Source organism: Mus musculus, chromosome 9 (genome assembly GCF_000001635.26).
Source record: "Mus musculus strain C57BL/6J chromosome 9, GRCm38.p6 C57BL/6J".
Lineage (NCBI taxonomy): Eukaryota > Metazoa > Chordata > Mammalia > Rodentia > Muridae > Mus > Mus musculus.
The window spans coordinates 15,049,642-15,077,271 of record NC_000075.6 but is presented as its reverse complement, the minus strand read 5'-3'; the positions used below and the strand labels follow the sequence as shown (position 1 = coordinate 15,077,271).

Sequence of the window (27,630 nt, the reverse complement as noted above, 5' to 3'; positions counted from 1 at the left end):
GTCGTCATTTTTTAAAAAAAAAAACACAAAAAACAACTTGATTTGTTCTTTAGTGATTCTTGGAATTCTGGTCTTAGAAAAATGTATTGCTAATTTTAACGTGTTTTATAATTTTAGTCTATATTCAGATTTATTGTTAGTTCTAGCCACCTTGTAGCATTTTCTCTAGTAGTATCCATTCTCTAATAATAAGGACCTTATATCCAGCTCACATGCTTGAGACCCCCTCCCCCGACGAGCACACTGAAAACGTGCTCTGAGATGGTATTTTTCATATGACTAGAGAGTCATAGAGGACACTCACCATCTTTTCCCTTCTTCTTAGCTGTTAACGGCTACATGTACGGCAGCCAGCCAGGCCTGAGCATGTGCAAGAAGGACAGAGTTTCCTGGCACTTGATTGGAATGGGCACCGACACAGATATGCATGGAGTTTATTTCCAAGGCAACACCATCCACCTACGAGGGACTCATCGTGACTCCCTGGCTCTGTTTCCCCATATGGCCACAACGGCATACATGCAGCCAGACCATTCAGGTAAACCTGCCAGGGCCATCACAGGGGCTCAGATTCCAACTTGACCTCACAAAATCATCATCCAAGAAAAGCTGGTATGCCTTGGCACGGCAGAGACTCTAGAAACAGATATAGTTTTGATTAGAATCAGATTTCTGGCTATTTCAGTACAGATATAGAGTGTAAAAGATAAAGGAGTTGTTAACCAAGAAGCAGACTTGGTAGTCCTTTACATGACTTTGCTCACAATCCCATGGAAGTCACATAAAGCTTAGGCAAGTTCACGTGAAGCTAGTGGAATCTGCATGACCCCTAGGTGAGTTCCCATGAACCTCAGGTTAACCCAAAGGAACCCCGGGGAGTTCAGCTGAATCCAAGTGAACCTAGATGAACCCTTGGTGAACCCTCTGGTGAATTCACGTGAACCTCCACTGAATCGTCATGAATCTGAGGGGAATCCTTATGAATACTAGGCAAATATGTTAATTCATATCAGTGAGAGAGATCCCTGTTTAAAAAACCCCAGACCCTTCTTGCTCTCATTAAGCACAAACATAGCTGGAGCTATTCTCTGAAGCACCTGCCTGGCACGGACAGCCTAGTGGATGCGTCAGGCTATGGAGCTACGGATCGAGCTGTCGCTGGAGCCTGGTTTCCTTCCTGGGGATGGAGCGTGGTTTGGGGATGAGTTATTTGAAGACTGCTTCCCCCCCCCCCCCCCATTCTGTTGAGCATCCTTGCTTCTCTACAAGCAACCTGCCTTGGGTTTAGAGTCCATGTTGTTTCTGGAATCTCTTCCTTTCCTTGGAGAGTCCAAATTAAAGGGACCATTAGGGTATTTTCAGAAGAGATACTGACGAACATGTAAGAGCATATGCTATCTACCAGTGAGGATGGCTACTTTGCAGGGCAGTCAACCTGTCTCCTTCCCAACGTCTCTATCAGTGTCAGCAAGAGCTGTGGTTATGGTCTCCAAGATGAGCACCTGATAGAAACCTCATGTAACAATGAACTTTCCACTTCTTTTTTATTATTATTCATTTATTTATTTGATGTATATGTATACCACTGTAGCTGTCTTCAGACACACCAGGAGTGGGCATCAGATCCCATTACAGATGGTTGTGAGCCACCATATGCTTTCTGAGAATTGAACTCAAGACCTCTGGAAGAGCAGCCAGTGCTCTTAATTTCTGAGCCATCTCTCCAGCCTGAATTTTCCACTTCTTGACTTCATTCTAGATGTGGCTATATGGTCAGTTAAGAAGTTGAGACTGACCCTTCGAAACCTTTGCCCAAGAGCTTCCTGCAAATAGAAGTTCTGTGTTTCTTGTCTTGGAATTCTCCTACAGTGTTCCACCTGACTCCATTGACGTACTCAATTGGTTGTAAATCATTGTGTTCTATCTGGTCCAATCTGGGTAGAGAGAGGTCTTTCTCCCAGGTGTCTTCTCTGAGGTTTCACAAAGATCTTCCTAGGTCTATAACACTCATAATACATTTGGATTCCTGTGTCTTCTTGGGATTCTGTTCAAAGTGGGCTCAACAGACATATAGAACTCAGTGGCTTTGCTCATGCAGAAGGGATGCCAGTATCTAGACACCAGCTAAAGTGAGTGTAAGTGGCCCTCCCTGCACCTATGGGTGGCTACGAACAAGCTCCTTAATCGTTTGCCTCTAGGAGCAGTCTGTCAGAGAACGGGGAGATTGATTCAATAATTTCATTGACAGTTAACATCCTCAATGATTTCCGTTCACATCATTGTCTGGTGAAAAATGCCAACACATCTAGAAATGTAGTTTTTAAGTTACATAATTTTCTGTCAGAAGTCATTGTTGGTCCGCTAGGAGAAAGGCAGTTGATCTTTTTTCTTTCTTTTTACCTACATCATGATACTCAGGAGCTTCCCCTGGCTGGAGGCTGTAGTGGCGTGATCGATTTGACTCATGCATAATGCTTTATAATTTACGAAATCCTTCAGGGCAGAATCCCTAAGCGTGGCCTAATTTGAACGTTGTCTAGGTCTTTCATCTCATAGGTAATTAGTTCCCTGTAAACTGGGCGGGGCTGAGAGAGTCATTAGGAATTCTCCAGGAGTGACTGATTGTAAGAAGGGGTGTGTCAACAGGGATGATCCAGAGAAGCCTTTCTTGGTAACAATATCCTGATTTTTTCCCCTACGACAAATGAAATTTTTATAGTATTTTTCCCTCCAAAATTATTAGAGTCAAAACCAAAAAAGTAACTTATTCCCCATAAGCTCTGCTTTATGCCTACCAGCAGATCAGCATTCTTTTTTCTTTAATTTAAAAAAAAATTTTAATTAGGTATTTTCTTCATTTACATTTCAAATGCTCAGATCAGTATTCTAAAAGTCCATCTTACTGGTTACTGACGTGGGAATAAAATACGTAAGTTTAGTACTATCATCACTACCAGAAATCTCAAGTCATGGTCACCTTTTCTCCTCAGGTATTTTCAAGGTGTTCTGTTCCACCTTACCCCACTTCACGAGAGGCATGGGTCAGATCTATGAGATCAGCAGCTGTGGCAACAGGGACCCTTCTGAGCCGCCCTACGGGATGCTAAGAACCTTTTTCATCGCCGCTGAAGAGGTAGAATGGGATTATGCCCCTAACAAAAACTGGGAGTTCGAAAAGCAGCACTTGGACGCAGGAGGGGAAAGGTACCATGGGCGAAGCTACGGCTCTTCGGTGGGAATACGCATGCTCTGTGGGCCTTAGCACCCGTGCAAACCAAGCGGCCGGGCTCTATGTGCATAGTTCCACAGGCAGAGACTTCCTTATGAGCGCAGAAAATGAGAGACGCTTCTGTCTTCTGGCCTGGAAGTAGGTCAGAGGTCATCCTAAGGGCTCCAAAGTGGATTCCCATACCTCTAGTCCCCTTACTGTGGCTGGTCTACTTCATGACTGAGGAAGATGGATGGATGGATGGATGGATAGATGGATGGATAGATAGATAGACAGACAGACAGACAGACTTTTTAATGAGAATGCAGATGAAGTGTTTCGAGGAAGAAAAGTGAAGCAGGTGAGGCAGAAAAGGTATGTGGATTTGGGTGAGAGGATGGGCTGCTTTAGACTCAGTGGTGCAGGGAAGGGGAGCAGGGGAACTGGTGCTGGCAAACATGAACCCCAGTGGGGACATGGTGGGGACATCCAAGGATGAACTGAGGCTGTTGCCTTGAGAGAGATTCCTGAGACAGGGCGGGAAGAGCAGATCTCCAAGCTACCCAGCAAATCTCAAAGACTGACACTTCCTTGAAGTGATGCTGGCCAGGATCACATATTGAAGCATCGGCAATGCTCAAGCTACACAGAGATCTGTCAGTCCTGGTTCTCCCTCTACTGTCCTAGTTCTGGAGTCCAAGAATCAAGCTTCCCGGGACACAAGGAAGGCTTCGGGCATAGACTGTGCTTCCTCTAAGTTAACACCCTCTGCATTACAACTCCCTGCTGCTTGGATATAACTGCCCTGGAATGCAGATGGGGCCTCCAAGGGAAGAGTGAGGGCACCCGGCTAGTCTGTGGGAGAACAGGAGCTGAACACAGAGCTTACCAGGGCAAATCCATGTTCTCTCCAACATACCACACTGTCCTTTGTCCTTGCACTCGTCATTGCTCTCAGTACCTAGGCCAAGCTCTCCTTACCACCCATCTCCTTCATGTCTGCACACTGCTTCCCATAAGCTCAACACATGGGTTCCTTCTCTTACTTACTAGCCATTGTTTTAAGGAAGAGCTATTGTAAGGCTGCCACCTTAGAGATAAATGAGAAGAAAAAATCTATACTTCTGTGTGTACTTCTAGCTCTGGGGTTCTGGGCTAAACAGTCCAGAAAACAGGAGGGTGCTGGTAGGAAAGAGGAATAAAATGAATTAATTCCCTACTGCTCTGGTTAGAGACCATAAACCAACAAAAGTGAGGTTAGATAAGGACGCAGCCATATGTTTGAAGTGTATCAAATTCTATAGTTTTGTCAGCTTTCCATGAAGCACAGGGACAGCAAAATGGCTCAGTAGGTAAGGGGGCTTGCTGTTCAAGCCTGATGACCCATGTTCAGTCTCCACATCCCACAGTGGGGCAAGAGAACCAACTCCCAGGAGTTGTCCTCTGACTAAGCCTAAGCCCCCTACAAGGCATGCCCTGGGGTACACATCCAGTCTCTCCACTGACAGAAGCTGAAGGACCAGTGCCTTCTACCCCAGCTTTTATGCCCGTGCTTTTTCTTTTTTCAGTACTGAGGATCAAGCTAACACCTCCTCCATCTAAATAAGCACTCGACCACTGATAGCACCAGCTGCTTGTTTAAAACCGGGGCTCATTACGTTGCCCAGGTTGGAACTCACTTTCCGATCGCCTGCTTCAGCCACTAGAGAGGCTTCCACGTGTCTAGACCACACCTCTCATGTGCCTAGACCACACCTCTCAGGTGTCTAGACCACACCTCTGGCCTATGCATCCCGTTTTGCCCCAGGGTATTACTTTGACCCACTTCCTGACACAAACCATCTCTGAGACACTTATTGCCTTGACCTGCCCAGACCTTCTGCACCACCTCCATATCCAAATTTCTTCAGAGCGTGCTGGGAAGACTTCGGGATGCCTGAAAGGCAGCACACGGACCTGCTGGCACAGTGTCAGCATCAGATGTGTACAACAAAAGAAAATCTGAAAAAGTAGACCAAGTTGTTAAAGGAAAATGAAGTTATGGCACTAATGCCTGAGCTTGAAGAGCAGTATGCATATAATTTAGTCATCCCAGGGTCACCATAATGAGCACCTACCAAGCAATAATTATGCACCAGGCCTCCGCTCAGACTTCTATAAACAATTTGTCATGGTGGCACCACAGTGACTCATCCAGTCAGCATCTTCCTAGCATCAGATGTGATAAAGTTCTTTACAGCAATTGATGTGTACCTTTCATATGGAGGAGATCTGGGAAATAGCAAACAGCACAGCTCTGGGCCTGTGCTGGTCACAAGCACAGCTAAGACCCACACATTAGTATAGTGTAGACTCCTCTCTTTCTCTCTCTCTTGGCAATGAGTGTAGTCAGAGGTGCATATGTATTATTGAATGTCCACTGGACAGACGGCTGATGACACTGCTGGACCCAGCAGGAAGGGAAGCAATCTTTAAGATAGGACAGTTCAATGATAAGTCACAGCCCCATCGTGGGGAGTGGTGGGGGAGGGTCATGCTTAAAAAAAGCTTCCTGGAGGAAGCAGTCTTTGAGATGAGGTGCGGAGTGTAAGACAGTGGAAGAAGTGGGCAATAGCAAGATGAACATGTCCAAAGCTAGGATGGGTTGAGGGCAAACCATGCCAAGGAGAGCAAACATCTAGAATGACCCTTGTGTCTGGGAGTTTCAGTGACAGCCAGTCAGGTTCAGGACTTAGGAAAAAAAGAAAATGCAGGGTCTGAGGCAGACTGAGAAGGTCTGCAGAGAGAAGCACTAAGAGGTTTCCCACAGGAAGAGAGAGAGGGTTGGACTTGGAGCAGACCACTCTGCCTGCAGAGTGGAGAGCAGGAAGTTGAGTAGGGGCCTGGGAAAGCCATGTAGAACTGTACTTAGATTAGAATACAGGTAGTTGATTTGGGAGAGGTGGAAGGACATTAGACTCACCCTATTTTAGAAAGGAAAGTGACTGTTTTTCTTGGAGACACTATTTCACTGTGTACCTAGTTGGGTCTTGAACTAGCCATCCTTCTGTTGCCAGCCTCCCAAGCAGCTGGAGTGATAGGCATGCCACTGTGCCCAGCTCTTCTTGAGTTTTCTTCTCCAGCTTTTGTGACCTACTTTGGTGACAGACACAGAGAACTTACTTTTCACAAACTTCACCATTTACAAGTGTTGTGCCTACTTGTTAAAATCTGTTTGTCACACCCCACTCCCAGAGAGTGGTGTGAAAGGCCAGCTTTTCAGGAAGGCCCTGGAGACACCGGAAGGGAGCACCACCTCAGAGTATTTCCGAATCCCTCAGAAACACTTGATGTTCCTGTGACAATTTGACAATATCTGAAGAGCTGCAAAAACATCCGTGGCCTGGTGCAGCATCAATGAAAGCAGATTGGAGTCCCGTTCCAGCTCTGCTGTTATGATCGAGTGCTCTTGGCCTGTGTTTTGCATTTGTGTGCCTTACATGGTCTGCTGTTAGAAAGAAGAGGGGTGCAGAAGCCCTCTCTCATTTCTCCTGGCACAATAGTGCTGGAATTGTGTTTATGAGAAAAATAAAAGACTAGGAGAAGCTTCCTTCAGGTTAGCTCTGTGAACTGAGGTCAGTGTTAACACAACACAGACATCTGTTAACGTGTCTTTGAACAGCTACACATACAACCCACTATTTGTGTAGGTCTCTAGAAAATAAAAATAACAAGAATTACTCATCTGTACACAGCTACATTCACAGTATACACCCTCCAGGCTTGCGGTGGGCAGTGGTAGCTGTGTGGGTGCAGGGGTGGGGGTGGGAGTGGGGGAATGCCAGCAAGGGATATAGAATGATGGCTGGCCATGAAACCTGGAGGATTTCAGAGCTATGAGGAGTGTGTGTGTGTGTGTGTGTGTGTGTGTGTGTGTGTGTAGTGTCAGCCAGAGAAGCACAGCCTCTGTTAGGATTCTCTGAGGTTAGCCCAGTTTAGAGCCCTGCAGCAGGTGACAGTAATGGTTTCCAAGGGTGGCCATGGGTCTGAGCTGGGTTCCTCCCATAAGGACAGAAGGAGCTCCGAGGTACTGATTTTTAGCCCTGCTCTCAGAGATGGTGCAAAAGCCAACTCCCTGGGGAGACCCTGATCCCAGCTGGGGGAGAATCACCCCAGATGACAGACACCCACAGTCTCCCCATCTTCTGACAACCTTGATTTCTAATGTCTTTTCTTTACAGACATGGAGATATATTTATGAACCACACTGAAAACTGGATTGGCTCTCAGTACAGGAAGGTTGTTTATAGGGAATATACAAATGGAGAATTTGTGGAGATTAAAGCTCGGCCACCTCAAGAAGAGCACCTTCAACTCCTGGGTATGGCGGATTTCAGACTGTCAGCCCCAAGCATGGGCATCTCTCTTGTTCCCCCTCCCCGCCCCATGCCTACCTCTCACACACCGCAGGATCCTCGTCCTCAGGGCAGTCTACCTGGTGTCTCATACTCTTTCTTGCCTTTCTATTGAACTGAGAAATTTCCCTTTTTAAAGGTTTGATGACTCAGGACATCACGTAGAGTGTCTGTGAGACATCCTTAAGGTCCTGGTTCACATGTGCACAGTGACATAGAACATACTATAAAACCAAGTAAGAACAAAAAGGACCGCCTTGTGTGAGGTGGCTGCCGAGGGTGACAGGTCCTGACCTGACCCCTGGGCCTCAGACCTGACTAGGCATATGATATATGCATGGACTCCAGGCTGACTGGTACCTCAGTTGTGTGGCTGGCCATCAACAATGCCAGTCCAACCTAAAGGATTTTAGAAATGCTTTCTACACCACACTAACTTTTCAAGTGTGGTTTACGCGTGCCAACAGCCTTACAGTGATTAGGTGCTCTCCTCCCCCACCCCGCCATGTTTTGTTGTCTCACCAGCTTGCTTGTCAGTCCACATGAGCTATCCATGAGTCACACACTGGAGCAGTTAGTATGCACAGAGCTCCAAAGGAAAGGGTTGGGCAGGCTGAGGGGGCGGGGCATGAGACCCAAGAGCCCAGCTTGATCAGTAACTGAGAGAAATGAGTGACTTACACTGGGGGCAAGTTAGCAGCCCCAGTGTCTCTAGTGTTAGAGTGAAGCCTTTTCTGTCACCTGCAGCTTACAGTGACCTGGACTCTCAGAAACTCAGTGGACACGCACAGGTCCACATCTGTTCACCACTACTGTGTGTCCCATCACATAGCACTGTCAGCCGGAAGGCATCATTTTTAAGCCAGCACAGCAAGGCTTGTGCAGTGGAGTCATGAACAGTAATGATTAATGTGTGCAAACTGTCTGAACTGTGTCCATGCTTACTGCTTAAATTCATAGCAGTTTCTTTTTTTTACTTCTGGAGATAACTATAGTTCAACAAAATGTAAATGTATTATCAACTTTAGCCATATCTCTTCAAATCAAAGGCAGGCTTGCTTCAGTGCCAAATGAATGGGTGGGTGGTGACATACCACTTACCAGCTAATTAAGGGCTTATCTCTGGATGAGTGCAGAACACACCAAATGCTGAAGGAGAAGGGACACTCAGTGATTAGCGGGGAGTCTGCACCACAAAGCTGTGTCTCCACACTAAATCTTTTTGAGGTGTTTCCCTAGCACTGCAAAGCAAGAGGCACTTGGCAAACCTCCCCCCTCCAGCCGATTCGGGGCTCACCTTCATGGACACACAAAAACCAGCTGCTCTCAACAGGAAAGCGAGTGTACGTGCGTGTGTGCGTGTGTGCATGTGTGTGTGTGTGTATGTGTGCATGCTGACAACAAACAGCTTAGAGGAGAAAGCCTTTATTTTAGCTCACAGCTACAGCTGTGAAGTCACAGCAGCCAGAGCCTGAGACAGCTTGGTCACATCACATCTACAGCCAAGAGCAGAGGAATGCATGCATGCTTAGTGCTCAGCTAGCTTTCTCTACTCTCAGGAAGTCCAAGGCCCCAAACCTGCAACTTTCAGGCTGTCTCCTTATATCAGTTAAGGCCATCAAGACAATCCCCACTCCTTCAGGTCAGCCTGATCTAGGCAATCCCTCATTAAGACTCTTCTCAGGTGGGTCAAGTCGAAGTTAAACTACCATCACAATATCCACATAATGAGAGTCAGCACTAGACATGTATTAGCAATGACTGTGTTACCATAAATTCCTTCACTACCTACCCATTGATACCCATCATTAGTAACAAATCTATTTATCAGGCATATGCAATTTTAGGTTCCTTAATGTTTGGTACAGGTATGAGCAATAGTTATTTTTCTGTTGCTGTGAAAAAAAAAAAACCACCATGACCAAGGCAACTTATAGAAGGAAGAGTTTATCTGGGTTTACAGTCTCAGAGAGCTAAGGGCCTGTCAGGGCAGGGAGGAGCTGGAGCAGGAAGCTGAAAGCTCACATCTTTAGGGCAAGGACAAAACAGAGAGAGCAAACTGAAAACAGTGTGAAGACTTTAATCCTAAAGCCCATGCCTACCGACATACTTCATTAGCAAGGCTACCACCTACACCTCCCAAACAATGCTAACCAACTGGAGACCAAGCATTCAAATGCCCAAGACTATGGGGACACTTCTCATGCAACTGACCATAGATTACAACTGAAGCTCTACTGCTCAACAGTAAGAAGAATTTACTGAATACTTGGTTTTGTTGAACAATAATAAACTCTATGATACACACACACTGCTATTTAATAGTCCTATGGCAACAGTCTTAGTGAACCCATTCTGCTGATAAGAAAACAGATTCTGATCACGTGACTCATCCAAGGCCTTCTGTTAAGGGAAGGAAGAACTTGAATTCAGGCTGGTCAGCAAAGCATGGCACAGTATTTGTGATATACCTGGTTGTATTTTGTCTTTAGGACCAATGATTCATGCTGAGGTGGGGGACTCCATTCTCATTATCTTTAAGAACAAAGCCAGCCGGCCCTACTCCATTGCAGCCCAAGGTGTGGAGGACTCAAACAATGGAAAACTCCTTAATGTGCCTGTCACAAAGCCAGGTAAGTCACACCAAAGTCTGTCCCATCCTGATGAGACACCAGGATCTCCTCTTCTGGTCTCTGAGGGCCTGGGAGAGCTGTCCTCCATGAGTCTCTCTGCCTAGTCTCGGGGTATAAGCTCCTTATCTATCCAATGACCCAGTACTAGAAATAGAGCCCTGTCCCAGACCTCACAGTGTAGTCAGGAGTACTCATGACAAACACACGCTGAGTGCTCCCTTGTGGCAGAAATCATGTTCTACATTTGAAATTAAAAAGAAACAACTAAAACCCTTAATCGATCCGTACAACAATCCAACAATGCAGACATATTTCACCAGTTCTGAAGTCATTAATTGACTTCATTGAGTCCATTGTTGAGTTATGTTACTAAAAAAAAAGAAAAGAAATACACCATCCATTGAACTATATATAACATGTTACAAATTTAGTGATGCATCCTAACTTCAGATATGTTAAATGTGATAATTTTACCCTTAGAGCTGATGAAATATGTCTGGTTCTGTCACTTAACAAATGATGAAGCCACAGAATAGCAGATGACTAGGCAGGGCCCTGGAGAATGATGACGGAAACCCTGTTTATTTGACTCCAGGATCCGACCTCTTCATCACGTATTTCTCTGAAGTGACTAAGATAAGTTGAGGGGTGAGAAGGGAGACAAGATGAACAATTTTGATGCTAACATAGGTTGTACATGATAATTCTAAATGGTGGTCAGGTTTTTAAAAAAATAGTCACATGAAGGTTATTGTATAGTCATAAATATTCAACTCCTTTGAATACATACTAAGAACCCTCGTCACTGGATTGTGTGATAAGAAATGGAAGGTTTTTTTTTTTTCTAAAGAAACTGCAACTGTCTTCAGAAGTGGCCATGCTTTTATGTTCCCACCTAGAGTGAGAGGGCCTTCTTTTGCCATATCCTCACCAATATTTTCTGTTTTAAACTTTGGCCATTCCAACAGGTATATGGTGTTATCAACTCGTTACTTTAATTTGCAGTGCCCCAGTGACATATGACAATGATCATCTTTTCATTACATAGGGTAATATGGGAGGCAGAGACAGGAGAATCAGCCAGAAATTCATAGGCTAGCTAGCCTCAAGTATGTCCCACAGCAGAGACAAGAGACCTGCAGCCTCAATAAAGTAGAAGGTGAGAGCTGACTCCTGAGCATTCTCTTCTGACACCACACACACTGTGACACACTCCACACACACTCTAAACAACACCCCATCGGGCACATGTACACACATACAGTAACAATAGATGCATTTTTAGAAATGAAACGTAAGCAGACCCTATCAATTAAAAAAAATCAAACCATTTTATCAGTTACTTTTTATTGCTGTGAAAAAGCACTATGCTCAGGTCAACTTCCAGAAGGAAGTTTATTTGGGCTCACAGCTCCAGTGGAACAAGATCTTTAAGATTAGAGGAGGCATGGTGTCAAGCAATTAGAGTGGAAAACTGAGAACTCACATCTGCAGATGCAAACAGAGCCAGAGCTGACTGAAAGTGGGTGAAGTTAGGGACTCTGAAAGCTCACCCTGAGTGATGTGCTTCTCCAGCAAGGCTCCACCTCCTAAGAGGTCCATAACCTCCCCAGACAGTGTCACCAACAGAGGAACAAGTGTTTAGCTACAGATCACCACAGCCATCTATTCAACAAATGTTTACTGAGCATCTGTACATTGCCACTGGGCAAACAACAGCTTATTCCAATTTAAATAACACCACAGCTGCAGCCACTTGCCTTTCTGAAGTTAAATACCAGCTGTTTGCCTCATCACTCACAAGGCAAAGGGGCTTCAGGGAGACAAAATAGAAATCCCAAAACCCAAAGTTGGATTACTACCCACTGTTATATCAGAAAAAGAAAATGAAGTTACATCAGAGCATCACTTCTGTTTTACTTTCTCTGTACACAGCTAAGGCAAAGGCTTATTGTTCTTACTGGATAGGGATGGGATGTGCATAGTTCAAAGGAACTAAGGACTTGAAACAAGCTTTTGGTGGGGTCTTCTGCAATGTGGCTATGGTGGTAGTTAATAGGAAGATGTTGACTCAAGGCAGCCTACTCATAGGGGTGTGTACATTTGTTATTAAAGCATAAAAAGCCAACTGGGTGTGGTGGTGTGTGCCTACAATAAAAGTACTCAGGAGGGTCAGGTGAGTGTGCTCAAGTCTGAGGCCAGTGTCGTCTGTCAGCAACAATGGGAGATGAACCCTGTCAATTGACCCCTTACCCACTACATGACATTGTTACCTATGACACTCAAAAAGTCCTTTCCAGAAAACTTCATGTGGGTATAGCAGGGATCATGACTTCTGGATAGAAAAGAATTTCATGATTACCATGAAGCAAAAGAGTTCATTAAGAAGAGGACAGAATACACCTAAGGAGTTGCATGGGGTTGGGGGGGGGGGAGAGAGCATCTCCAGAGGTAGACTCATGCTCAAAGTATCTTAACCATAGCTATATACACACACACACACACACACACACACACACACACACACACACACACACATGGTTTTGTAGCTTCTGATATTCAATGATGTAATTTCCAACCAGGTTCAAAGGTTAAGCAAAGTTTAAAGACTCAGTTTAAAATGACCTGCTTTGCTTAGTTCTCCTGCTGTGAAGAACTTCTAGTTTTGTTTTACAGATGAAACTGAAAGGTGATTTGTGGCTTGCTGTTTTGTTTTATGGAGGGGTGCTGATAAGGCTAAAGTCAAAGGTCACAGGGTGTAAGAAGACATCCTTGAGCCTGGTTCTTTTAGCTGTTGAGGCTCTTTGATTTCTCCCTCAGAAAACAAGAGTGTTGACTCCACTGAGGTGGCCTCTCCCGTGGATTTTGTTATTGTATCAAACCATGTGACTGAGGGTTTTGTTTCCCTTCAGTGTCCCCTTTATCTTTATTTAGTGCTACATAGGAGACTTGGCTTCAGAAAACGAAAACACAAGCAAAAAGGTAACATTTATTGACTAGCTGGAGTGTAGTACCATCCCATGTCACTTATATAATTTCAATTAAACCTTACAAAAATCCTAAAACATGGAGACTAACCTAGTTTACCTGTAAGAAAATTATAGATTGGGGAAGCTAAGTACTTTGTCAAATATCAGTTAAATGGAAAGTTTCAGCCAGATGTGTCAGTGCATACTGAGAAGTTGGGAAGCTGAGGGAAGAGGAATGTGAGTTTCAGGACAGCATAGGTCATATAGCAAGACTCTGCCTGCTCCTCCACACCTCTGACCACACACACACACACACACACACACACGGTAGAGATTTGGAATTAGGTCTCCCTTACTCTGGTACCAGCCGCATTGCACAGTCCCGTATGAGAAGCTTTCAAAACATTGATGTTTAAATCCCAGCCTCACAATATTCTGACTTCCTTGATCTGTAGGGAGGACTGAGGAGGGAGGAGGACTGAGGAGATAGGAGGACTGAGGAGGGAGGAGGACTGAGGAGGGAGGAGGACTGAGGAGAGAGGAGGACTGAGGAGAGAGGAGGACTGAGGAGGGAGGAGGAGGACTGAGGAGAGAGGAGGACTGAGGAGAGAGGAGGACTGAGGAGGGAGGAGGACTGAGGAGGGAGGAGGACTGAGGTGGGAGGACCAAGGAAAGAGCACTCAAAGGTCCCTGATCATTCTCATCTGTGTAAATGTTAATTTTAACATAAATGAATGCTGTAAATTAATACAGCAGCTCTTTTTATTTATTGTTATTAGTTCCCCAGTAACAAAACAGAGAGACCAAGATTTATTTAATCAAGCTTTACTGTAATACCTGCACAGTTAGTGATCTATTTTAATCCTCTAAGCTAATCTGGCTACCTCCCAGCCAAAATCTCCATAATACTCCCCTCTCCTCGAGGCTCAATCTGCCTTTATCTCCTCTCTTATCCCCTGCCCCAGCTGGCGGAAGTCCCATCCTATTCTCTCTTCTGCCCAGCCATTGGCTGATCTGGTTTTATTGACAAGGCAGAGAATAAATGATAAGCATTGTTTACACAAATTTGAGACAGGAGATTCTTGACATAAGTATTACAATGCCATGCCTGGATTGAAAGGAGATATGGGGTCAGAGAAATCAGCATTTGAATTACACAAGGATAACCTTTACACAGTGCACAAAAACATTATGCCTGCACATCTGGCCTCCCTTTTTCTGTTTCTTGGTAAAATATTCTAGCAAAGCAACTTAAGGAAGGAAGTTTGAATTCTGGCTCACAGTTCCAGGTTCCAGGTCATTTCTGGGAAGTCACAGTAGCAGAAACATGAGGTGACACGTGCATCAATGGTCTTCCTAGGCCATGAGATAATGCCACCCTAAGTTACAGTGGGTCTTCCCACCCCAGTTAACCTAAGCAAGGTATTCATTCCCTCATGGACATGCTTTAAGTTAACCTAATCTAGGCAATCCCTCACAGGTGTGCTTGGCAGCGGGTCTCCTAGGTAAAGGCCCTCTCAAACTGGCAGAGTAAGTCATTAGGGTACCAGAGGCTAAGACTGAGACCCTCGAGGACAAAGTGCACTGAAGGATAGGCTGGGAAGAAGACACAAAATTCAGGCAGAATAAATAGTGGAATAAATAGTAGAATAAATAGTGGACTATGAAATACATCTTTAGGTCCTGAATGCTAGTTGACAGTAAAAACAGGCAAACTAAGGAAAGGCTGGAGCCTGAGTTCACAGAGATAAGTTCTATCAGTTGGAAGCTATAGGAATCCAGGTGTAAGTTTTATAAGAACATGTCTGGCACATGAGAAATTATCTCCACTGACTAGAATATTTAAAGATTTGTATTTCTTCAGGTATAACTAAGAGCCAATTTTAACTTTCTCTTTAATTTCAGGAGAAATCAAAACTTACAGATGGAATGTCCCGAAGAGATCCGGTCCTGGGCCCTCTGATCCCAATTGTATTCCATGGGTTTACTTTTCAACAGCAAATTTTGTGAAGGTAAGGTGGAGAGAGGAGCCAGGGTTGCTGCAAGGGGACTATTGGAGCCACCCCCATTCTGATGGGCATGTGTGAAAGGGGTGTGACTTAGAACAGGGCTCTCACACTACAGTCCACTGCCAAATCCAGCTGCATATATCCATTAGCACCATCCATGGGTGTAACAGAGGCAGCAGGACACACAAAGAAATAAGAACAACACTAACATATATACAATGCTTTATAGTTGTTTTAAGTTTGCTAACTGCTGGTATAGAGATATAAAAATGAAGTTATTTAATTTTCATGTATAGAACATTCAAGATAATTTGAATCACATGAGAACATTCCAGTCTGAAAGGAAACAGGTATCCCACAGGAACAGGAATTTGTTCATGATTTAGAAAATCTTTTCCTTTCAATTACATTTATGTATGCGTGCATGAACACAAATGCATGGCATAACACACATTTAAAGGTTAGCAAAGCAGTCAGTTCTCTCCTTCCACTATGTGGGTCCCAGCAATAAACCTGGGCCATTAGGCCTGGTGGCAAGGGCCTTTCCTGGCTGAGCCATCTCATCTCACTGACCCATCTGTTCATGTTGAATGACGTCCAGGGCTCAGGACCAGAAGAACATCCCAAGCTTAACTAAAACTATGGAACCTCTGGATCATAGTCTGAGAAATAACTAAAGACTCAATGATAACTTTGAGTCATGTACCTGTTGACACAAAACTACAGTAGTGTTTAAACATACGTCTTAAACCAAAGTCCAAACCAGAATCATATTCCATGCAAAATATGGTCATTTTTAAAGTGAGGAGTTATCTTCCCCTTTTTCTTAGTAGTATATTAAATATTATGAATTAATGTTCTAGGGTTTATAAGCACACAGATCACTTGGAAAAATAAATTTGTATATGAGAAGTGTAGAAAGCTTGTCTATTCAATTATGCATAACAAACATGTTAAGTACTTGTGATATACAAATTACAGCTGTCAGTGGAGTGAGCCAGGCCAGAGAAGAGAGTGTCTACATTAGGATGGTGACACTTGGGATGGGGTGTCACATTAAGTCGCTCATTGAACTTGGTTACTTTTTCCGTCCAGGATACATACAGTGGTTTGATGGGGCCTCTGATCACATGTCGAGAGGGGGTGCTAAACGAAAAGGGAAGAAGAAGCGATGTTGACTATGAGTTTGCACTGTTGTTCCTGGTCTTCAATGAGAATGAGTCATGGTATCTGGATGACAATATCAAGAAGTATCTCAATAAAGATCCACGGGATTTCAAGCACACAGACGACTTTGAAGAGAGCAACAAAATGCATGGTATGTAGGGTATGAGCCAAAGAGAAGACTGTTGGTGAGATGTCCCTGCATGGCACCCCAGCCCCTCTTCTGAGCTCTTGTCTTCCCCCAGGGATGTCTGGAAATAGCCTTCGGAAGCCCTTTCCAGACCAAACCAGCCTAGCCACTATGGCTCTGGTGGAACTATTTAGGAACAGCTATTGCTGAATGCTAAGATCTTTAAGCTGTGAAGAAGTAATTAAAAAAAAAAAGACTAAACTGTGACTTATTGATAAGTTTTAATGTGACTCCTTCACAGCTTCTGTGTAGTCAAAATTAAGGGTTTGGTTTAATTCTCTGGGACATGAAATGTCACTCAAGAATTTCATTTTAATGTGTGTATGTTACAGAATTAGGTCCCTCTTATAGCTTGCCTTTTATAGCTCGAGCAGGAGTGGTGCGTTTGAACAGACATGTGCACCCTCTCTCACCCAGAGGTACTTTTACAGCTGGGCCTTGATCCGGGCCACGAAGCTGTTGATGTGGGTAAGAACGCATTGGCCAGCTCCACCCTCAGACCCACTTTCTTTCCTGTCTCAGAAGTTTCTTAGTTTGATCTTGGTTTTCAGCAAATGGAACTTATATGGTTGTGCCATGATGCACAGAGTGTAAAATTAGTAGGAAGTTGGAGCAAGGTCACCACTGTACAACCCAGCTCGCTTTGGTCATAGTGAGGCCCATTCAGTCTGCAGGACACTATCTTTTTAGAGACTCAGTTATCCTTAGAAAGTGAAACATTAAGAACACAACAGACAGGGCTGGAGAGATGGCTCAGCGGTTAGGAGCACTGGCTGCTTGCTTTTCCTGGGTTCGAGTCCTAGCAACCATATGGTGGCTCACAACCATCTGTGGTGGGATCCGATGCCCTCTTCTGGTGTGTCTGAGGACAGCTACAGTGTACTCATATAAATGAAATAAATAAATCTTTCTTAAAAAAAAAAAAAGAACACAACAGACACAGATTCAAAGAGTCAGAGTGTGTGTGTATGTATTTAAATATACATAATATATAAAAGAATATATTTGATTCATCCATTACATATACATATGCTTTACACACATATCTACTAGAGTCTCTGTGGTTTTGTCTGCTCATGTATAGAATGGAATAAATCGAAATCTAACTTCTCACCAGCACACTGTCTGCTTCTCAAAGAAGCATGAGGAATAGTTGAATAAGCACACAGTCACTCAAGATATAGCTCTCAAAGGCAAACTTGGGCGTTTCTTTCCCCAATCCTTACATGTGAAGATGTCTTGGTTATCTGAATTTTAGATCTAGAAGAGTGGGGCCATTGCAAGTGTGAGTGGTTGGCACCTATCTACCGGGCAGATAAGAATTCTAGTGGCCTTGAATCATTACTACCATAAGCAGTACCTGTCCTCTGCCGACTGAGGGTCTTCATCTGTCTGTCTTCATCTTCTTAGCCATTAATGGAAAGATTTTTGGAAACCTCCCTGGTCTCATAATGACTGAAGACTCAATGACTAACTGGTATCTGCTGGGCATCGGAAGTGAAGTGGACATACACACAATCCATTACCATGCAGAGAGCTTTCTGTTCAAAGTAAGTACGGAACAGTGCTCAGATGGACTTTGAAGGAACATTCAATGCATCTCTGACAGGAATGGGCTTAGCTGGCAATAAGTCCTATGGCAGGCTCACATTAAAGAACAGAACAGGGTGGCCACACCTTCTTCTGGTGGGTATTTCTGATGTCTGTATCATTTCTTGTAGCCCACCAGCCTCTCTGAGTTTCAGATGAGACTTTTGCCATCAGTAGTCTGGTTATAATTGTCTCCACCCTGGAGTTTGTGGTTAACACTTTATATGAACTCCCATAGGGTTTGGGGATTCCCCTGCTCCTTCCCTCCCCTCCCATCCTCTCCCCTTCCCTCCCATTCCTCCCCACTTCCCCTCCCCCTTCCATTCCCCCTCACCTCCTATTATTTCCTTCTTTCTTTCCCTGATCTCCCATCTCTCTCTCTCTCTTTTTCTCCTTGACTAGTTAAACAAGCAGTCCTATCTAGTAGAGGGGATCTTTTGAGCTCCAGCTTGGGCAGCTTCACCTTAACGCTTGCCCCAGAGAGCTGGGATGCACCATGAGTGACCTTCTGCCCTGTGGGCAGTGCCAACTACAGAGCTGTTTAAAGAACACGCCTCATGTATGTTCAAGGATAAAGTCCAAATGGTCTGTCAGCCCAGGTTCCGGTGCTCTTTACAAGGGGATGGAGAGTATAGCCAGATCTGATAGATACGTGAGGATGCAGGACCCATTCATGCTATTATACAGGGGTCAACTGCAATCCACTGAAACATCTGTTTCAAAGCACACCGACTGTTAGCAAACAGTAGTTTTCAGAATGTGGCTTTTTCAGCACACACTTTAAATGTTAGATGATAAAATTGTAAAATTATAAAAAGTTCATCACACATTGTGTATATTTAAACGAAGGTTTAATTCACACTGCACGAATTCCCACTTAATTTAAGATTCTGAGTATTTGTAAGCACAAGCAGAGGTCCAACCAGCAATCAAAGCAGAGGCTCTCCCTCATCGCCCACCCAGCCTCAGCTTCCCATCACCCCCGTAGGTCACTCCAGTGACCAAGCTGAACATTTGGTGAGTACTGCTCTATTTCTGTCTCTGCTGTGATCTGGATGCGTTTCCCAAAGCCACATGCTGGAGACTTGATCTCCAGTCCTAGCACGTGGCAGGCGGGGCTTGATGACAAGTGGTCAGTTTCAGGATTGAGTCCTCAAGAATAGAGAGATACCAATCATATTGCTGAGGCTGCAAGCTTGAACTCTTGCGTTTCACATTGTATCCTTGTGCCTTTAGCCATGGGACAGTGCAAGAAAGAGTGCCTCCTGGGTCAGGCCCCTTCATCTTGGACTTCCAGCCTCCCAAACTACAAATAAAATATTTATCTTCCTAGACCTGCAAAATGGCTCATCAGGCAAAGATGCCTTCCCTGCAGGCTGATGACCTGAGTTTGATCCCTGAGGACCCCCAGTATAAGGAGAACCAATTCCTGAGAGTTGTCCTCTAACCTCCACACAAGCACTATGGTGTCCATATGTGCACACACACACACACACACAGGCAAAATAAAATATTAAATTCTAAAAACAAACTAAGCTTAATAAATTTCACAGATTATGATGATGTATGGAGTTTCAATATTGTGAATATATATCATGTAGAAAGAAGCCACGCAGCTTGCAATATCTCCAGTCCAGCAGAGGAGATCTGCTGCATGTGTCTCCTATGTGTGACAAGTTTGTTTCACTTGATGCACACAGCAATTTATTAATTTTTCCAATAAGAAACATGACAGGGGTTCCAAGGAGGGTTAAAGTTATAAACAGATGCATACATCTTCGAATCTACTTTTATTTCCTTGAGAAAGTGTGCAGAATTGCTAAGCCATGAGGCAAATGCACGTTTCTGAGGCTCTGCCCAGCTGTTGCTGATGAGGTGGTACACTCTGTCCTTCCCCACAGAGATACACGAGAGCTCTTATGCTCTGGCCATACCTGTGCCTGGGATTTTACTGCTTTTTGTCCCTGTAGGCCAGTTTACTCTGTACTAGCTATCTCTTACACTGAACATTGTCTTGAGTTTCTACCTGCCATCTCTACATATCCTTTGGTGAAGTTTGTAAGTTTTGTGTCTTTCTGTGTTTTATTTTTAACTAATCCATGAAAGCCTAATTTATGCATATTTCTGGGCTACAGTGTGGTATTCGCATTTATGTACACACTGAATAATATGCAAATAAATCATTGCATAAATAATATGCAAATCAGAATGAAGCCATCTTGCTCTCCTCAAATATCACAGTCATGTCATCGAGCTTTTTAAGTATACAGTACGAGCTCATTATCTGTAGTCAGCCCACCAAATAAGACAACAGCAGAGCTTCCTGCTTCTGACTGTACCCATTGCTCATCTCTCTCCATTCCTGCCTCCCCTATGCTTTCAGCCTCTAAAAACAACCACTGTACACTCAGTGATTACTTCTGAGGTCTTTTTTTTTTTAAGATTTATTTACTTATTTTATGCATATGAGTACACCATTGCTCTCTTCAGACACACCAGAAGAGGGCACCAGACCCCATTACAGATGGTTGTGAGCCACCATGAGGTTGCTGGAAATTGAACTCAGGACCTCTGGAAGGGCAGTTGGTGCTCTTAACCTCTGAGCCATCTCTCCAGCCCTAGATCAGCTTCTTTGCAGGCTACTAAGAAGCATTTTTTATTTAAATCAGAGTAAAGTCAGGGAGATTGAAAGCATTCTTTGGCCTCCAGTTCCTAGAAGAGCCTGTTTAGGATCGCTATTACTTTTTTATATCTGTGATAGAAGTTGCAATGAAGTCACTTGGACTTCTTGGAAAGTGGTAATATGATTTGTGTTGTTTTTTAGAATCAATATTATTCATGCTGCCCACTTCTTTTTCCTTTTCAAAAGTTTATTTTCTGGGCCAGAAGTGGTGGTGTGCACTTTTAATCCCAATACTCCAGACGTAGAGGCAGGACGATTTCTGTGAGTTCAAGGCCATTTTTAGTCCTACAAAGTGAGTTCTAGGGCAGCCAGGACTACATAAAGAGATACTGTCTCAAAAAGCAGATAGATAGGTAGATAGATAGATAGATAGATAGATATTAATTATACGTGTATGAGCTTTTGCCTGTGTGTATGTTTGTACACATATGGGTATGCCTGGTGGCCCCAGAGTCAGAAAAGGGCACCAGATCCCCTGTAATGGAGTTACAGATGGTTGGAACTGTACCATGGATATACTAGAACTTGAGTCCAGGTCTTCTATGAGAACAAGTGGCCTTAACCACAGAACCATCTTTCCATTCACCTCCTATTTCTCCTTGAATATTATTTCATAGTTGTTGTGATCACAAAATGAGAAAGGAAGTATAAGAATATGTTTTATGGGGGTGTGGTGAGGTATGGGGAAAGGTGGTGCCTCCACTAGCCCATGCCAAGGCACCCCCCCACCACCACCACCAGGGACCAGCCACCTGACCATATAGCATAGAATAGAGTTTATTTAGGGCATGGGGAGGGTGTTAAGAGAGTAGTAGAAGCAGAGAAAGGCAGAGAGAAGGAGAAAGTAGAGAAGAAGAGGCTGGCCATGACCATGTGGAGAGAGGGAGAAGGGAATGGGGAGAGAGGGGGAGCAAGGGGGCAAGAGGCAAGAGAGACAAGAGAGGCAAGAGGAAGGGGCAAGCAGCCCCTTTTTTAGTGGGCCAGGCCTAACTGACTGTTGCCAGGTAACTGTGGGGAGGAGCATACCTGGCTGCTACCAGGAACTGTGAGGGTAGAATCTAGACAGAATACCAACAGTTGTGATCTTTCCAGTTGTTCACAGTCTATAAATTGTAATCTCTTAACACAGAGCTGTTTGTTTGCAATATTTGCTTTTCACAGTAAGATCTTAGTGGGTTCATCTTCCTACCTCATATCCGTGGTTTCTGTCTCTCTCTCCCCACCTCCCCCTGCCAATCTGTCAGAGGAGATTTGCAGTCCTGCTTATTGATGCATAACAAATGATTCTATAACTCAGTGGCTCCAAACAGTAAACACTTAACTATCTTGTTCTTTCTGGATCAGAAGTCTGGAGGAGTGGGCTAGTTGGATTGGAGTTAGTGTCTCTCATGAGGCCTAATCAAGATGTCTGGGCCAAGTAGTTGTCAATGGCTTGACTGGGACCACAGACTCCATCTTCAGGCTCACATAGGTGTCTGTGACTAAAGGTTTAGTTTCCTCATCTTGTGGGTATGTTGAGGGAGCCAGCTTCACCCAGACTGACTAATCTAAAAGACAAGAGAGTAAGAGAAGAACATATCAAATATGTCCCTTATAGCTTCCTTATCCAAAGGAATGCTTCTTCGATCATATACATTATTGCACACACAGACTAACCTCATACAGCTTAGGAGGGAACCATGGAGATTATGAGTATCAGGATAGGAGGGTTTGAGGCCATTGGAGACAGTGGTCACTGCAAGTTTATCAAAGTGATCTGTTTAAAAAAAAACAGCTTTACATTTTCTTTCTACTTTTTTTCTCCTTTCACTTTCGCAGATAGATAAGTCCTACCGAGAAGATGTGTATGATCTCTTTCCTGGGACATTTCAAACCATTGAGCTGTTTGCTGATCACCCAGGAACATGGCTTCTTCACTGCCATGTGTCCGACCACATTCATGCTGGCATGGAGACCACCTACACTGTCCTCAGGAACATAGGTACTGTTTGTCAGTGATGCTAGCTCATGGCACCAATCTTCCTGTAGACCTGGAAATCAGGAGGCATGAGAAAAACACAGGTACAAACCCTGACGGGCTCAGAGTCAAGTGAGAGAGACAGATGCGTGGATATGTGATCACGATGGAGGAAGACAGACAAAAATAGAATGCAGAGCACAGCGTCCGGGGGCAGTAGCAGGAGGGTGTGTCTGATGTCTGGGTCATGAGCTTACAATGTCATGATCTAAAGAGGGCTCTCAGTGGATGAGCAGAGATAGGGAAGCTGAGGAGGGCATGATACTTGACACTGGTATGAAATAGCTCAGTAAGAATGCATGAAGATGACAGAACTGGAAGGGTAAAGTTCTTACTGGTAAAAGATGACTTTCATGTACCATGGACAGGTCTTCTTTTAGAAACAGTTATTTATTTTATTTTATTTTATTTTATTTTATTTGTGCAGACAACAGGATTCCATATTCTACCAAGACGCCTTCTGGAGCAGGATCTCACGCAGTCACAGTGCCCTCCCAGGGTAATGACATCTATGAATCATTACTGTGGTTGTGCCTCAGTGTTTTACTCCCAGGGAAAGGCAGGTATCTGATGCCTCACTTTTCTTTCCCACAGAACAACCTGGCAAGGAAGAGCTCTATTTCTTTGGCAAGAATCTGCGTCCAAGAGGAGCCAAGGCAGCCCTGGTCATCCTTTTCATCCTGGGACTCCTCCTTCTAGTGGCCACCGTGGTTCTCGCCCTCAGACTCCGATCTTCAAGGAGGCAGATGGCTTACAGGGAAGTCCAGTCCTGTGCACTCCCCACGGATGCTCTGTGAATGCCCTGACTCCCTGCTCAGCAGGAGCGTGTCAGGTTCCACAACTGGACGCACAGTAGCTAACAGAAACGGGACCGATGCATTGTTCACCAAGGAACTTGGACACTGTATCCTAGATCAGGCTTCTGGGCCTCTGGAATGTGTCATCCAAAGCAATGTGCTTTATTTATTTATTTTTTAACTGGCTGTGAATGATTCTCAGGTATAAAACACACGACAAAGGAAAATGCACTGGATTGAGAGCTGCTGACCCTCAGTCTGCTGTGAACAACTGGGAGGTTACCCTCTGGAAGATGTTTTCACTGACTTAAGTCAAACAATGCTGCCTCAGGTAGCCCAATGTTCTAGATGTGTAGCTTCTAGAAAACATTAGAGTGCCGTGGACATCTGTCTGTCTGGAGTCACACTGGTGCTAAACACTGTCACATGAAACTGTGCCCTCAGTTGTTCCAAGGTGGACAAGCTCCCGAGGAGTTTGTGGGAGGTCCAAGTCCATCTGCACTGATGGAAGTGGGATCTCCTGAATCCTCCGGAGCCCCCCGTAGTTCTCCTGACCTTCCCCCTCTAACGCAGAGAGCCACGCATTGTTTGTTATACATACCAAAGCTATATGGTTATTTATTTCATTGCTGCTGATTTTAATTCAACCTGTAGGAATACTTGAATGTTTACAATTCACTTCATGCTACATTTTACCATGTGTCTCCTTGGCAATGCCTGTACTTTCAGAAATCGACTACGGCATTTTTTATTTCAGGCTGCAGGAGGGCTAAAATCAGTGGAGAAGCAGGCTTGACTTCTTCGTCATAAGCCAGAGGCTCCCTGTCTCTGCCAGAATCTCGACTCTCACTTTTCATTCATTTAGGGGGCATTTTTCCACATCTGCATCTTCTATGAAAGTTATGATTTCATCATATGAGGGGTAGCAGGAGGCATATATCAATGCAACTGATTGACAAGGAGGAGAAAGGACCTTTAAAATCCTGCATTCTCTGCTTGTTAAAGACAAGACCTCTGGCGGGGGTGGGGGCAGCTAGAAAAGAGTAGTCCTGGTATTTTTTAAACCATTAAATCAGTGTTAGAAATTAGAAATATAGCTGCCAAGACACACACAAATATAAAATGCTTAACAACAGAACTAAACCTGTAAGAACACAATGCACCCTCTCCTTAGGCTCCCTAGACATTAGAGGTAAGATTGATAAAAGCAACATTGTTTATTATAGACTGGGAATTCTACCTTAGCTCAGGGCAAGCTGCCCTGGGATGCTGTTGCCAGACACATGACGTTAGAGCACTGCCTTTGTGGTGGGTCACTTGAATGTCCAGGTGAACAAGTAGGACCTAATAAATACTCTGGTGAAGGGATCTTTCATGCTTTTAAACATTATTATTATTATTACTGGTGAGGGGAAATTGATAGAAGCCATAGTCTTAGGTAAAATGATGCAACCACTAATAGTTGTTTGTAGTTTGCTTGACCGCATCGTCAAACAGTGGACACAAATGACTCTGAATTCCAGCCTGCTAACTACTGACAGTGTGATTGCGTGGCTTATTGAACTACCTGCTCTGTGGCGTTCATACGTGGGAGGCTGCACAATTGCACAGAAGCAGGGCAAGCATCCATTACTTATCCTTAGTATGTCAAAGACTGTTTAGTTATAAAAGGTTTTTTGCCCTTTTTCATTTAGTTTTTTTTTTTAATGGAAACAAACCACAAGTAGTTTTGTTTCACTATTTCTCTTTTTAATAAAGTTTCACACATGGCAATTTATATACATTTGTTTTCACTCAAAATTACCTGTTATTATAGTGTGTGTGTGTGTGTGTGTGTGTGTGTGTGTGTAGTGGTTAAAACAGAACTATCTTAGATATTTATCCATCATGACTAAGTCAGTTGTACCTATTAAAGGAACAGAATTATATCTCGCCACACATATTATAATATGGCCGCTCCTGTGTGGTTCTTTCCATAATCAGTTCACTCCTCTGAGCTAGCCACCATGTCCTTTCCTCACTGTGGAGGATGAGTCCTTGCTCCTGGCAGGGCCAGGCTCTTTCCACTTCGCCCTGGCCCTCACCTCAATCTGCTTTCTCAAAGATTGTCCCACCTCTCTTTCATCAGTTTCTGCCTTCCACATCATTCTAGGAGGTAAGTCACCAGCCATGTCCACCACTGGGGCATGTCCACCATTAACAGTGGAGAGCAAGGGGCATTCTTCCCCAACTCATAACCCAGCGTCTCCTGCCAGCAAGGAGTCGGATGAGAGGAGAGAGGTCCCAGGCCTGCCAGGGTCTCTCTGGGGCTGAGTGGGATGGCGAGGGTTGATGGCCCAAAAGAAACACACCTGGGCGGGGAGTCTGTCAAAGCAGGAACTCAACTTTATGGCATCAGCCTCTTGCTTATATAAATTTGGAACATAGGGAGGGGGATTTTTGGTGGGGTAAGATGACGTAGGAGGCAGGGAAGGGTGACAGAGGGTATGGAGTGACTGACAGAGCCAATGGCAAAGCTCTACATCAGCAATGGTGGGCAGAGGCAGGGCCAAACAGGTCTTGTTGAGTCACCCCGATATGGAAGTGACTGAGACAGGTCTCAAAACTTGAGCCAGGCTTAGGCTGTCCCACAAGGCCTCAGAAACTTGAGCCAGGCTTGGGTTTGTCCTCAAGGCCCAAACCAGGGCCAAAATGGAGCTGAACAGTCTCTCTTTAGTGTAGAAAGTAAAGAGCTGCCACAGCTGTCTGACCCCAAGGACTCTTTATGCTCCATCAATTGCTTGAAATCATCCAACAGTCAGTAAGCCGAGCCCTGAGCCCCAAGCAGGCATCATCATGAGGATATTCACAATAGCGTTCCCAGAGGTGTCTCCACCTTTATCTTACATCCCAGTCTTGAGCCTTCTGGACAATAAGTCCTCGAGCTCTGCAGCACAACTCCCCAGCCAGCTTTCCTCCTTCCAGGGCTGAGACTCCTCACCGATCCTCCGTTATTGTCACAGTAAGCAAGGCTCCTGAAGGTTCCATCCCCTCATCCCAAAGCTCTGAATGAGATCTTAGAAAGTGTATATGAAGGCGAGTGATAAGCTAAGGATCTTGTTGATGATGAACAGTTTATCTCGGATTATCCTTAAACGTAATCAAGTATCCTTTTAAAAGAAAAGCAATTGTTGGGCATGTGGCGCAGTGGAAGAGCTCTTGCCTACACTGTACAAGGTCCCAAGTTCAATCCCCAGCCCTACAATAACGATAAACAAATAACGATAATATATAAAATGATAAAGCAGGGTATGATGACTCGTATCTTTAATCCAAGCACCTGAGAGTCAGAGGCAGAAAAATCTTTGTGAGTTTGAGGGCAGTTTGGTCTATAGAGTGAGTTCCAGAACAGCCAGTTCTACACAGAGAGACTTTCTCTCAAAAATAAATAAAATACATTTAAATATAAGATAATATAAAAATAAGGTTGAGAGAGAGAGAGAGAGAGAGAGAGAGAGAGAGAGAGAGAGAGAGACTACAGAAGATTTGGGCCAGATTAGACCAGATTAAAAGTAGAGAAAGGCAGGCTTATTAAGAGGCAGCTCTCACTGATCTCACAGGTGGAGGCCAGTAAAGTTGTACATGTAGCCTAACGCAAGTGGTTTATAGAGTTTAGGTGAGGAGTGGGGCCATGTTCAGCTAGGAGCTGGGATTGTGTTCATACGTGGTCAAAAGCTGACCCCCTTGATTGGTTCCCTTGGGTGGGTTGTGGGAAATGCAGAGACAAGAGTGATGACGTGTTAGCCTGGAGGAGTTTCCTCCAAGTGGGCAGGGGAGGACAAGGTTAGGGGAAGGAGGGTATAAGTGGTTTTCCAGCTGTACAGGCAATGAGCAGGGGTTCTAGCCTAACAAAGACCACTGAAGTGAGACACTACTCTCCTGGCTTCTGGGGCAGAGGAAGGACCAAGAAATGCAAGGCACATAGCTGGAGAAACTG

General features: G+C 44.4%; 1 protein-coding gene across 2 annotated transcripts in view; it reads left to right on the top strand.

Annotated features, from left to right (window-relative positions):
* The window catches only part of Hephl1 (hephaestin-like 1), a 60,330-nt gene extending 34,899 nt beyond the window's left edge, over positions 1-25,431 (top strand). The window contains exons 11-20 of one of the 2 annotated variants that reach the window (NM_001164797.1): positions 326-538; positions 2,991-3,204; positions 7,429-7,568; positions 10,095-10,235; positions 15,110-15,216; positions 16,309-16,531; positions 17,978-18,117; positions 22,659-22,821; positions 23,285-23,356; positions 23,452-25,431. In NM_001164797.1, the coding sequence (NP_001158269.1) occupies positions 326-538; positions 2,991-3,204; positions 7,429-7,568; positions 10,095-10,235; positions 15,110-15,216; positions 16,309-16,531; positions 17,978-18,117; positions 22,659-22,821; positions 23,285-23,356; positions 23,452-23,654 (1,616 nt within the window). In that variant the 3' untranslated portion in view covers positions 23,655-25,431. Of the gene's footprint in view, positions 1-325; positions 539-2,990; positions 3,205-7,428; positions 7,569-10,094; positions 10,236-15,109; positions 15,217-16,308; positions 16,532-17,977; positions 18,118-22,658; positions 22,822-23,284; positions 23,357-23,451 lie in introns of those variants that run through there. The other variant, XR_003947897.1, reaches the window with a different exon arrangement.
* Positions 25,432-27,630: the final 2,199 nt, after the last annotated feature.